Source organism: Seriola aureovittata, chromosome 19 (genome assembly GCF_021018895.1).
Source record: "Seriola aureovittata isolate HTS-2021-v1 ecotype China chromosome 19, ASM2101889v1, whole genome shotgun sequence".
Classification (NCBI taxonomy): domain Eukaryota; kingdom Metazoa; phylum Chordata; class Actinopteri; order Carangiformes; family Carangidae; genus Seriola; species Seriola aureovittata.
The window spans coordinates 2,367,017-2,380,000 of record NC_079382.1 but is presented as its reverse complement, the minus strand read 5'-3'; the positions used below and the strand labels follow the sequence as shown (position 1 = coordinate 2,380,000).

Below are 12,984 nucleotides of genomic sequence, written 5' to 3'. Positions count from 1 at the left end.
ACTGAAGCTGCTTTTTCTGCCACTTGATGCCTTCATTTCCTCTCAGATGTTGCAAATTTAAACCGTGAGATCTGAGCTCATATTGTTTTTGTCTGTGTTGCTTTCAAACTCACAGAACTTTATTTTTAAATTCTAGTGGAGATCTGAAACTTTCGAAAAAGATCCCAAATCTGTCAGGTTAAATTCACTGGAAATATGTTTAATACGATGCAGCAGAAATAAAGAAAAAACGTGGAATGAATTGAAATATTTATCTCGGTGAAAACTTCACAGAGCTTCAGTGAAGAGCTGCAACAACATGATACATGATATACACTGTATGGCCAAATGTATGTGGACAGTAGAGGCTCTTATAGTGTCACAATCTTGTTTCAGGAGCTGTCCTCATACTTTTGGCCACGTCTGTGATACAACTTGTGCTGCTGGTATCAAACCTGTGACGTTACAACCCAGAAATCCTCTGATCTGATCTGTGTTTTCTGTTTTGATCACAAATGTCTGTGATTCCAGTTTTGGCTGGAAAATGATTTTTATAGTTTTAACTTGTTTTGCTGAAGGGCTGCAAGTTCACTGTATTAGCTGGAGGGTAAAATACAAACGTCCACTTTGATTTTACTTTACTCTTAAAAGCACTGTGCCATTAAAAACATGAAAATACTCCTTTAAAATAATGTTCATGTGTTTTTGTCTTTTTTTGTTGTTGTTTTGTTGTGAGTTTTGTTGCTCTTGAAAAAATAATTTTGCACTTACCATAATGTAAACTCTCATTTTTCCTATTATTTTTTTTATTTCTTCTATTTTTCATTTTTCTCTCTATTTCTTCTCTTTTTTTATTTCATGTCCTTCCTTGCATATCCCCTTTGCTTTTATTTGTCCCCTCCGCCTTTCTTATTTTTTTTTACCCTCTCCATGATGATGTCTTGTTTTTGTTTTGTTTTAATGCAACACATAATAATCCTGGAATAATCTTTTAAAATTTAGTGTCTTTTTTTCAGTAGATTTGGTCACCACTCAAAGTGCTTCTCAGTTTTCACAAACTCTCAATCACAGTTTCAGATCCTGAGATCTTGGCAATTTCCCACATTTTCTCCAGATTTATAATATTATTATATAATTATTATTATTTTGTAATTTCATTTGGTCTCATAATAATAATACAACCACGAGCAGAGCCTGCAGTCACGTGTGATGTCATCCACGAGACTGTTGCGAAAGTACACACCCAGCACCCTGATGCATTCATTGCTATATCGGGGGATTTTAACCATGTCACTCTCACGTCTCACCTGTCTGGCATCACTCAGTATGTTGACTGTCCCACAAGGGAAAATAAGACACTGGATCTTTTGTATGCAAATGTCAAGGAGGCCTACACTGCTTCGCCTCTACCACCCCTTGGCAGATCAGATCTTATTCTGGTTTTTCTTCAGCCTTCCTACAAACCCTGTGTACTGAGGCAGGCAACCACCTGCTCATTCAGGAACTGGACCCCGGAGTCCAGTCCCTAAAAGACTGTTTTGAGTGCACAGATTGGGATGTCCTGTTGGAGTCACAGGAAAATGATGAAAGCAAGGACCCTGACCTTGATAGAATGGTTGAATGCAACACAGACTACCTTAACGTCTATATTGACACTGTAATACCAGCAAGGACTGTACACTGCTTTCCAAACAACAAACCCTGGATCACCAGTAACACCAGAAAAAGGAGGCCTTCAGGGATGGAGACAGGGAGAAGCTCAGGTGTGAGCAACATGAGCTGAAGAGGAGATTAAAGCAGGAAAAGGAGGACTACATAAAGAAAGTAGAGAGGAAGCTGCAGCACAACAACACCAGAGAGGTGTGGAAGGGGATGAGGACCATCACTGGCTTTAAAGAGAAGAACAGCCATCAGGCTATACAACACCTCAGCAGGAAGTGGACTAATCTAATTATAAACTATTACTGTTTATTTATTAGTAACTGTGTATTATTATTATTATTATTATTATTATTATTATTATCAACAATGAGCCGATGGACACATGAATTTTCTCTATGGGATAAAGTATCTATCTATCTATCTATCTTTCTATCTATCTACTAAAACTTAATTTTAATTTAATTGACTATAATTGGCAGAACAATAAAATACATTGAGTACACAACGATACAAATACATTTGAACATTATATTTTTTGTTAATGCTGCGAAAGTCTCAGGGACTATTTTTTTAACATGAAAAATTAGGAATGACAAGAGTAAACTTAGTCATAAAATTGTTTTAATATAATATCTATTAATTCTGATTTACTAAATTAAAAGCACAGTTATATTTGTTTACTTTTGAATTCCATCACAAAATGTCTACTCGTGTTTTTTAACATAGTTAAAATACAATAAGAATGTTTTATATTTCTAGTAATCACTAAACTCATTTTCCTGGAAGGAGGAACTTTCATCTCATGTCAGAGATGAGGGGTGTAGAACACGGACAGATTTACCGCACGGACCGGAAAAGCCAAACTTCTGGACAGGCGCGTAGCAGCTAAATCAGTGATGAATTAAATGTTTTTGTGAAATATTCGTCTTGTTTGTTGAAGTAAACATGGCAGCTAAACGTAAACCTGACACGGTTGTTCCCGCGGAGGAAAGTGACCAACTGCTCATCCGCCCGCTGTGAGTTTAAATACAACTTTTATCTCAGTTTTAACAGAAAGCGTCTGTGTCTGCGGCTCTATCACCAAACTCCACTCACGAACTGACTCATTTAAAAGTTACTTTCTGTCAACAAAAGCAAAAACATAGTTAAACTTGGTCTTTTAGTACTTTAAATCAACCCTCACAGGCAAGTTTTCATTTCGGCACAGACCAAATGTTTTTGGTACAACACTAACTTGTATAACTAAGTGCTAGTATCTTACATCAACATATGTTAGATGACGAATTGAAATCATGTTGTTCTCAGTGGATTCTATAAATTCAAAATAAATAATCTTATTGATTAGCGAAGTTATATAACTAATGTTTGGCCTTTTTCTTTTATATTTGCTAATTCGGTTTTAAAATGCGTGATTAATAAAAGGAGTTTGGTTCCCCGTCCCTCTGGGATGAGTGCGGGTCTGGGCTGGTAGTTACTTGCAACTTATGTAAATGCATCTTGGCAGCAAATCCCTGTTTTTTTTTTTTGATGAGTTTGATTAATTACTTTATTATTTTATTAACTTTAATCACCTGTAAATACTGAAATATAAAACATATAGATGTTATTTGGACATAAAAAAATGATGATTTTGACTTTGTGTCCAGAGGAGCAGGACAAGAGGTGGGACGATCCTGCATCATCCTGGAGTTCAAGGGACGGAAGATCATGGTAACACTGCCTTTGTTTTGTTTGTCACATCATGTGTACATTTTAAAGTCAAAGTGAAGAGTCAACTGGGTGTGTTAAAACGTGTGTGTGTGTGTGTGTGTGTGTGTGTGTGTGTGTGTGTGTGTGTGTGTGTGTGTGGTGTGTGTGTGTGTGTGTGTGTGTGTGTGTGTGTGTGTGTGTGTGTTGTGGTTTAGCTGGACTGTGGGATCCATCCTGGTCTTGAGGGAATGGACGCTCTTCCCTACATCGACCTGATTGATCCGGCTGAGATTGACCTGCTGCTCATCAGCCAGTGAGTTCAGAGAACACACACACTTTACACACACTGACTTAAGATTGTTTCTTCCATTTTACCCTAAAGTTTCTTTTACTGTTTGAACAGTGGAGCCTGGTTTTTGAGGCTCATAATGATATTGGTATTTTAGAGTTCATCTGATAATGATTTATTGGATGATGTTTGACATTTTACAGTGTGTGTTTACAGCAATATAAAACAAAAGGAAATTGTAATTAAAAAAAGGACAATGTGGTGCAGATGTTTGTCATGACAGTCCTGACAAGTTCAGGTGTTAAAGCCCATCATCCCTGAGGCAAAGTAAATATCAGAGAGGATGAAGAACTGGAGGCTCCTCAGTAACTGACATGTTTCCTTCCTTCTCCTCCCTCAGCTTCCACCTGGACCACTGTGGCGCTCTGCCCTGGTTCCTGCAGAAGACCAGTTTTAAAGGACGAACCTTCATGACTCACGCCACCAAGGCCATCTACCGCTGGCTGCTGTCCGACTACGTCAAAGTCAGGTAGGATGCAAAAAACAGAGACAGATTACTGTGGCTTTTTTGCCTGTTTTTTCAGACGTAGATATGAAACGTTCTGCCCTAAACACATCTGCTGTATTTATCAAACTCAGAGTTTGTTTGTTATTTGAATGAGTATTTGCAGTTCTGTCTCCTTCCTCTTTGTATTTGTATTTAAGGAAGGGGTCACACAAATAATAGCGAGGAGTCATTTTAAGAGACTGATTGTTCAATGAGCTGCAGTCTCAGTAAATCAGATGCTGAACACACACAGATTATACAGGGATAAAGGACCTGTGTTGTCGTCTTAGTTACACCTATTCTTTTTACAGTACAATGATACATGTGAGGATATGAAACTGTGTTTTTAATTAATTAGCATATAAATGTTTAATGTGATGCAATGGTAAGATTATGTGGATTATTTATGTGGTCAGATTAGACAGAGTGACTTGTACTCAACCAGGACACTGTCAGCAGTGTGATGTGTATTAAAGCGTGTGTGTGTGTGTGTGTGTGCAGTAACATCTCAGCGGACGACATGCTGTACACTGAGTCGGACCTGGAGGAGAGCATGGAGAAGATCGAGACCATCAACTTCCACGAGGTGAAGGAAGTGGCTGGCATCAAATTCTGGTGTTACCACGCCGGACACGTCCTCGGAGCCGCCATGTTCATGATCGAGATCGCCGGCGTCAAGGTAACAAACACCTCCGGTCACATGACGCTGTCTTCTTATATGAGAATCAGCTACAGAGCTCAAAGCAACAAGATCAAATTCATCCTGTTCTTGTTGTTGCACTGTCTGAATTCTTCTTGTTGTTGTTGTTGTTGTTGTTGTTGTTGTTGTTGTTGTTGTTGTTGTTGTTGTTTACGACCTGCTCTAATGCCTCATGTTTACTGAGTCTCCAGAGGATCAGATGGGAGGAAAGTTGCTGTGGTGGGAAAACAAACAAGCAAACAAACAAACAGATTACTGTGAACAGGTTGATAAACTGAGTCTGGTTCTTCTGGTTCATAAGCACCAGCCCTTCAGAATAAAAGCAGGGAAATACAATTCTTTAAAAAAAAAAAAAAAATTTTACATAATGTAGTGCAGCATTTTATTGTCATACCTATCTAAATGAAAGCACATACTGATAACTGATTTCATTAAAATGCTAAAATATATCCCAGAATGCACCTCCTCGCCTGAACCTTATCCTCATATATGTACTGTATATGAATCACAGTGTCTGATTCACACTGTGACGGAGGTATTGTATTTGTCTGGCATTAGAGCAGAAACACTTAGTGGATAAATCAATTCATCAATAGACAGCTATGCAACTATTTTGATAATTTATTATGATTTTCAATCACTTTTAATTTTATTTATTTTACTTTATTTGTATAGCTCTTTTCGTACAGGTTAGTGCAGTTCAAAGAGCTTCGTAGACTGATGAGCTAAAAACAAAAGGACAAATAAAGTAAGAGAGCTGACAATGAGACACAATAAAAAATAAATTAAAAAGCTACAATAACATTAGCAAACAAAAAAAGAAAATAATAAAATAGCAGATAGAATATAAAAAAATGCAATAATGTACAATTTATAATAAAATAAAGTGACTAAGCACATGCACCAGTTCAAACTTCTCAAATGTGAAGATTTTCAGACTTTCTCTTTTTGATTTGACAGTGAACTGAATATCTCTTTATTTGTTGAACAAAACGAGATGTTTGAAGATGTAAGCTCGGGTTGTCTTTATGATCTTTCAATTTTTTGTATAATCCAAGCAATAATCAACAAATATAACAATGATGATAGTAAATGTTAGTTTGCAGCCCTGTAGCTGGTTCCTGTTAGTCTGGAGTGGCTGGTTTTCTTGGTGGAGATGTTGGTACTTGATGAGCTGGTTTAGGATTTGGTCCAGAAACCGGCTCCAGAACTGAATAACAGAACTCCGCAGTTGTTGTCAGGAATATCATCATGTGTTTATCTAAAAATTGTTGTAGTTTTTACATCTACACCTCTTGTCTTGTGACGCCTGTTCTAATCGTGTGTGTGTGTGTGTGTGTGTGCATGCGTGTGTGTGTAGTTGTTGTACACAGGAGATTTCTCCCGTCAGGAGGACAGACATCTGATGGCAGCCGAGATCCCCAGTGTCAAACCAGACATCCTCATCACAGTGAGTGGAGCTGCACAGATAAGAAATTAAACTTTATTTAAACACTGAGCAGCCTCTAAATTCGAACTCATTATGTGTGTGTGTTTGTCAGGAGTCGACGTACGGGACTCACATCCACGAGAAGCGAGAGGAGAGAGAGGCTCGTTTCTGCAACACCGTCCACGACATCGTGAACAGGGAGGGGCGATGTCTGATCCCCGTCTTCGCTCTGGGACGAGCCCAGGAGCTGCTGCTCATCCTGGGTGAGAGCACAAGACACACTGGCCTCACCTCCACTTGTCAGATAAAATCCAGATGAGATCTAAGACTCTTTTATTCACACACCTCTCTTTGTTTTCTCGGCCACATGTAAATCAAGATCAGACTTCCTCCAGAACATCTTGATAATTATCAGGAAAAAAAATTCCACTGATAAAGGGAGCTCATATTCTGTGTGTGTGTGTGTGTGTGTGTGTGTGTGTTTGAACCAGACGAGTACTGGCAGAACCACCCGGAGCTCCACGACATCCCCATCTACTACGCTTCGTCTCTGGCCAGGAAGTGCATGGCTGTGTACCAGACCTACATCAACGCCATGAACGACAAGATCCGCAAGGCCATCAACATCAACAACCCCTTCGTCTTTAAACACATCAGCAACCTGAAGGTGAGTCGACGAGCGCTGTAGGCCGTCCCCTCACAGATGTGCTGTTGTTGTCTTTTTTTTTTTTTTTTATCCTGCAGCAGGTTCATGTCTCTTGATGCGTCTGCGTTTCAGAGCATGGATCACTTTGACGACATCGGCCCCAGCGTGGTGATGGCGTCTCCCGGTATGATGCAGAGCGGCTTGTCCAGAGAGCTGTTTGAGAGCTGGTGCACTGACAAGAGGAACGGCGTCATCATCGCTGGATACTGCGTGGAGGGAACACTCGCCAAGGTGAGTTCAGCGAGCGTGAAGCCGTAGGTCCTCGGCATCTCCACCTGCTGTTCTGGTTCATATAGGTCGGTGAGGGTGAGTAAAGATCAGAGGGGGTGGTGATTAATAAATACACTCTCAGCCAATCACATCACTGTGAGAATAAACAGCTGTGGAGCTCTGGTATTCTGATGTTTCAGAGTCAGAATGAACCATTCTTATTCTGTAGCTCTGACACAGCTTTTATCTAATCAGAGGCTGTAGATTTATCAACGTATGTGCTGCTGCCTTCAGGTGCTGCAGGGATTTACTAAACTGAAGCAGAAACTTTTCACACAGTTTGAAGCAGCTGTGGGTGTCAGATTCTGTCAGAATCACTCATTCATTTAGAGAGTGCAGACTGATTTACTGACATTCCTGCTTAAATCACATCAAACATTAGTTTTCATGATTAAAACATCCCAAGTATCCGAGGAGTTAATATTTGAAATTATCTATTTACATTTTAAGCATTATTCCGTCACTCCTGTTCATTTTCTGCAAGTATTCACTTTCCTTTTGAAGATGAAACGTTGTTCCACAGACAGATGTCTCAGGGTAGAGCTGCTCAATTAATCGAAATATAATCAAAATTGCAATATAGCCAAGTGCAATATCCAAATCACAACACTGTTGTGCATAGTCGGCAGCATAAGCCCCGACCTACAAATCGTATTCTCCAGATAAAAGAACATAAATACTGGCAATATGGTTTATTTGCATATCGTTATCTCAGGGTCCACGACAAGTTTTCCACCAAAGAGTAACAACTCTCTTTGTGCTGCCTCATTTTTAATGAAGTGTGTGTGTGTGTGTGTGTGTGTGTGTGTGCGTGCGTGCGTGCGTGCGTGCGTGCGTGCGTGCGTGCGTGCGTGTGCGTGCGTGCGTGCGTGTGTGTTTTCCAGCACATCATGACGGAGCCAGATGAGATCGCCACCATGTCGGGTCAGAAGCTTCCCCTGAAGATGTCAGTGGACTACATCTCCTTCTCTGCTCACACCGACTACCAGCAGACCAGCGAGTTCATCAGAGCGCTCAAACCCCCTCACGTGGTAATCACATGACCCAGATACACACACACGTCTGTTCAAAGACACACAACATGTCCCTGTGATATCAGCTGACAGGTGAAGGACGGAGTCACAGAGGTGATGTGCCGACTGTAAACGTATAAATGAGCTCCAGCCTCAGAAGAAAAAAGTGTAGCTACATGTGTTTGTGCCCGTGTCTCCAGATTCTGGTCCATGGCGAGCAGAACGAGATGGCCCGTCTGAAGGCGGCTCTGATCCGCGAGTACGAAGACAACGACGAGGTTCACATCGAAGTCCACAACCCGCGAAACACAGAGGCCGTGACGCTGAACTTCAGAGGAGAGAAACTGGCCAAGGTTCGTTTGAAATGTTTCAGCTGTGAGGTTTTTATCAGCTGATTTCTCAAGTGTGTGTGTGCGTGCGCGCGTGCGTGTGTCTTGTGTAACCATGTTAACTCCCAGCATGCTCTGCTGCAGGTGATGGGCTCTCTGGCTGACAAAAAGTGTGCTCAGGATCAGAGGATTTCCGGGATCCTCGTCAAGAGAAACTTCAGCTATCACATCCTGACACCCTCCGACCTCTCCGGTCAGTAACACTGTGTGTGTGTGTGTGTGTGCGTGTGTGCGTGCGTGTGTGCGTGCGTGCGTGCGTGCGTGCGTGCGTGTGTTTTTTTACTCTTGTCACAAAATTTCTTTATCAACATTTATCCAAACACATTGACAGGCAAATTAAACAACAACAATTCTGATAATCAATTAAGTCTTTAAAGTTAAAGTGATCCATCAAAATATCAAACATTCTCTGGTTCCGGCTGCTGTTCTCTGTCACAGTAACTGAATCTCTGATTGATTTGAAGTGATTAACAGAGGAATAACGAAGGTCCAGTAACTGGTTTTCCTCGTGTGTCTCTGCTCAGACTACACAGATCTGTGTATGGGCACAGTGAAGCAGACCCAAGCCATCCCATACAGCGGACCCATCTCCCTGCTGGTCAGCCAGCTACGAAGCCTCGCAGGTGGGTCAGCACCTCGCACCTCGCACGAGCTCACACAGTTTCTATTTCTGTCCGCTATTAAACAACAGAAGCTGCTTCCGTGAAACCACCCGGCCGGAGAGAAGAGTAACTTCCTGCAGTGTCTTCAGTGTGGGGTTGATCTGCTGTCTGTGTGTGTGTTTTCAGGAGACGTGGAGCAGGTGGAGGGAGCAGAGAAGATCACCGTCAGGATCTTTAAGAGCATCACTCTGGTTCACGAGGCCGGCATGGTGCTGCTGGAGGTCAGACACACAAAGACGACACTGATCACGTTTCTGAAGGCAGCCCATGGCTTTTTACACGTTTTAGAGTGTAAAGAATATCCCGCACACGGCTCAAACTCAGCATCACAATTTATTGATCATCCTAATGTTTCAGTCACTGAAGCAGGATATTCTTCTTTTTGAGACTGAAGTGAGGCTTTCTGACGCACCTGCACCTAAGACATAAGGATGCGTGAATATCTTCATCTAGAAAGATTCATGTTTTATAGTAAAACCCACCTGTTGTGTCTCTGCCTCTGATCCAGTCTGTGAACTCTCGAGCGCGGCCTTATAAACCAGTTTATAAACATGAAATATATGGTGTATAACCTGATTATGTAGTAATAGGCAGCTACAGTGAGATTTTATTAATGTTCACTATCTGTTCTATGTATTTTATATTATTCCAGCTCATAATCTGTTTATACAGCAGATCTCACCCAGATCTGATTATAGCTACATCATAGTCCGCATTATGAATCAGTTATTACATGTTTACATGCTGATTATACAGGATATACTGAAGACCTTTAAGTGACACCATGATAATAATTATAATCTTTACAGGTAGGGGACATAACAAAATTCTCAACAGAAAAAACTAACTGCCCAAAAAATAAAAATTGATGATAAGTGACTGAGACAAATAAAAGAAGTAAAAAGCTCAGACAGATTAATGCAGAAATAAAAGTTAGAAGATAAAATAATAATAATAGAAATAAAAATGAGTTTTTAGCAGGAACCAGAAACATCAGTTTTCTCCACCAACGTGTGACTGACTTTGTGTTCTCCTCTCAGTGGATCGCCAACCCGCTCAACGACATGTACGCCGACGCCATCACCACAGTGATCCTGGAGGTCCAGTCCAACCCCACAGCCCAGAAATGTCAGTAAACACATCACAACCACCTGCTGTGGGACATTCGATTTTTTTCATTGCACTGGTGAAGGGAAACTTTAACTGTTTTTGTTTGATTCAGTTATTGAAGGCAGGAAGGAAACCTTCGACATGGAGCTGTTTGTCGAGAGACTGGAGCTCATGCTGCAGTGAGTACTCAACACAGTTACCTGCCGCAAACACCTGGGGAACATTTTGTTTTACCATGTCTGGAGCGCCGGGCGGGTGGAGTCAACACCACGGCAACCAGCAGTTTCAGCTGACATTAAAGTCGGTTCGGTGTTTTGTTACCCGTTTACCAAACATGGATATTGTCTGTTGTGTTGCAGCGACATGTTCGGGGACGACTGTGTGAATTTCAAAGACGGTAAAAACCTGAGCGTGACGGTGGACGGAGTCACTGCGTTCATCGACCCAGAGACCAGAGTGAGTCCAACGTCTGCATCTAACATAAACACAGCAAATTAAAACACTTAAATAAAACACACACTGTCAGTCATGGTCATCATGATTTAGTAGTTTTATATTTTCTCTGAATTAATTCACTTGCAGAATTTGACCATGTGAAGACGTCTCCAGTGACACTAGCGCCCCCGAGGCTTTAAAAGTCATTACACACAAGACATTGGAACTTGTAGAAAGATAGTTAACTATTAATATTTACTGAATTCACACTTTACAATGAAAAACTGAAATAATAAGTTGCAGATACAACATGTTAATCAGGGCAGAGCTTCAGAGGGGCTGCCAGGTGGATCAGGCTAGCTGTTTCCCCTTGTTTCCAGTTTTTATGCTAAGCTAAGCTAACCACATCCTGATATGACAGTGAACGCGTGAACATGTCACTTTGAGGTAAAGAGATGATTGAAGTTATGAACTCTTGGGATTTTGACCTGTTGGTGGTGCTAGATGACAGATCAATCAAATCACTTCACCTTCTGCAATAGATTTAGTTTAAATCCAGTGGACTGACTGATGTTACCTTCCTCAAAGAATCCTGAGATTTAAAGACAAATCCACACAGATCAGACGCAGCAGAAATCATTTTCAATCTTTGCTTTGATTTTTACAAACACTCTGCCTCTGAGCAAAAAAGAACGTATTGCAAATAGAAAACGCAGCCTGATCACTCCCGCGAGCGAGGTGTCAATCACGTCTGAACCACCAGTGTCTCAGCCTTTTACCCCTGTGTTGACCTCTGACCTCTGACCTCTGTGCGTTCTCATCTGCAGTCTGTGACCTGCACAGAGGACGAGTCTCTGAGGGAGATGGTGGAGGTCGCCATCCATCGACTCTACGACGCTCTCAGCCCCGCCTTCTCCCCGCGCCCGCTCTGTGATGTCAGCAGCAGCAACACCTTGTCATCAGTGATGTAGATGATGATGATGATGATGAACTGATGTTTGCCTTCTTGGTAACACTTTAAGTCCCTGTATTGATCACCAATAATCAGTATATAAAGATGATATGTGGTTTCTGTAGCTGTCATCAGATCAGTGTTTGTTTGTGAACAGCACATCAGTGGAGGCTGCTGTATGAACATAATGACATAGAACAAATACTGAACATTAATAAGCACCTATTCAACATGTTTTTATATCTGCTAACAGACATTATACTCTGTTATAAACCATTTATTTCTTTATATACTGGTAACAAAGGCTTAACACAGGGACTTTAATTGAAGTGTTATGAGCTTCTTTAACAAAGACAAACTCTTTGTTGGAAACATGATTCCAAAGGAATCAGCTTCAGGAGACGGACCACCAATAATTGTTGTTATTGTTTTTGTACTTGATTTGTCTATGAAACAAATGTCATGTCACAATTTGTTTTCTTTATGAGGAAAATAAATATTTGTCCAGTGAGATTTTTAGTGGATGAGTGTTTTTTTCGCCAAAGATAAATCTGCTTTGACTTTCTAACTTTAAAAGAGGAGTTAACAGTGATTATTCTGACACAGATTTAATGTGTCAGAATGTGTCCTGACGAGACCCAAAACTTTATTTTACTGTGGAAAAAAAGCAGCAAATTGTCACATTTGAGAAACTGGAAGCAGAAAAATTAGTTTTTTGTTTTTTTTTTTCATTATTTTTGCTTAAAGAAATTACTGAAATGATTATTGAATTATCCAAAAAGTTGATTTTGGTTTGACTAAACTAGAGCCACAACATTAGGTCAATTAATTGATTAGATTAGATTAACTTTCTTTATCCCACAACTGGGAAATTCATTTACCACAGCAGAAAATAAACATCTATAGAATAAAACATTTATGGAAATATACAACAAAAATATACCAAATATACACTAATAAATACAATATACACAATACACACGATATGTACATGAAAAAGTGCAAGTTTGCACATGGTCAGGAAGAGCAGGAGTTGTGGAGTCTGACAGCTGCTGGAATGAAGGACCTGCAGAACCTCTCCTTCTTACAGCGAGGATGTAAAAGTCTGCTGCTGAAGAAGCTACTCAGAGACCCTACAGATGGATGTCAGCT

The 12,984-nt window shown here is 40.6% G+C and overlaps 2 protein-coding genes across 3 annotated transcripts in view; both read left to right on the top strand.

Annotated features, from left to right (window-relative positions):
* asap2b (ArfGAP with SH3 domain, ankyrin repeat and PH domain 2b) overlaps positions 1-671 on the top strand; it is a 29,793-nt gene extending 29,122 nt beyond the window's left edge. For both annotated transcript variants that reach the window (XM_056405138.1, XM_056405137.1), the window contains exon 28: positions 1-671. This exon is cut by the window's left edge and continues 240 nt beyond it. The gene's annotated coding sequence lies outside the window, so the exon portion shown is untranslated.
* Positions 672-2,495: 1,824 nt separating this feature from the next.
* On the top strand, positions 2,496-12,345 carry LOC130187482 (cleavage and polyadenylation specificity factor subunit 3-like). The gene is made up of 18 exons (XM_056405141.1): positions 2,496-2,657; positions 3,288-3,351; positions 3,546-3,643; positions 4,020-4,148; positions 4,668-4,845; positions 6,227-6,316; positions 6,408-6,558; positions 6,787-6,962; positions 7,074-7,232; positions 8,156-8,302; positions 8,485-8,637; positions 8,758-8,866; positions 9,198-9,296; positions 9,462-9,556; positions 10,376-10,463; positions 10,558-10,624; positions 10,805-10,901; positions 11,708-12,345. The coding sequence occupies exons 1-18, from the start codon at positions 2,587-2,589 to the stop codon at positions 11,849-11,851; spliced, it is 2,115 nt and encodes a 704-aa protein (XP_056261116.1). The 5' UTR covers positions 2,496-2,586; the 3' UTR covers positions 11,852-12,345.
* Positions 12,346-12,984: the final 639 nt, after the last annotated feature.

Excerpts from the sequence above, each read along its gene's own strand:
- LOC130187482 (XM_056405141.1), top strand. The coding sequence starts at position 2,587 with ATGGCAGCTAAACGTAAACCTGACACGGTTGTTCCCGCGGAGGAAAGT. Across the intron at positions 6,963-7,073 it reads AACACATCAGCAACCTGAAG|AGCATGGATCACTTTGACGA; the intron begins GTGAGTCGACGA and ends TCTGCGTTTCAG. Across the intron at positions 7,233-8,155 it reads TGGAGGGAACACTCGCCAAG|CACATCATGACGGAGCCAGA; the intron begins GTGAGTTCAGCG and ends TGTGTTTTCCAG.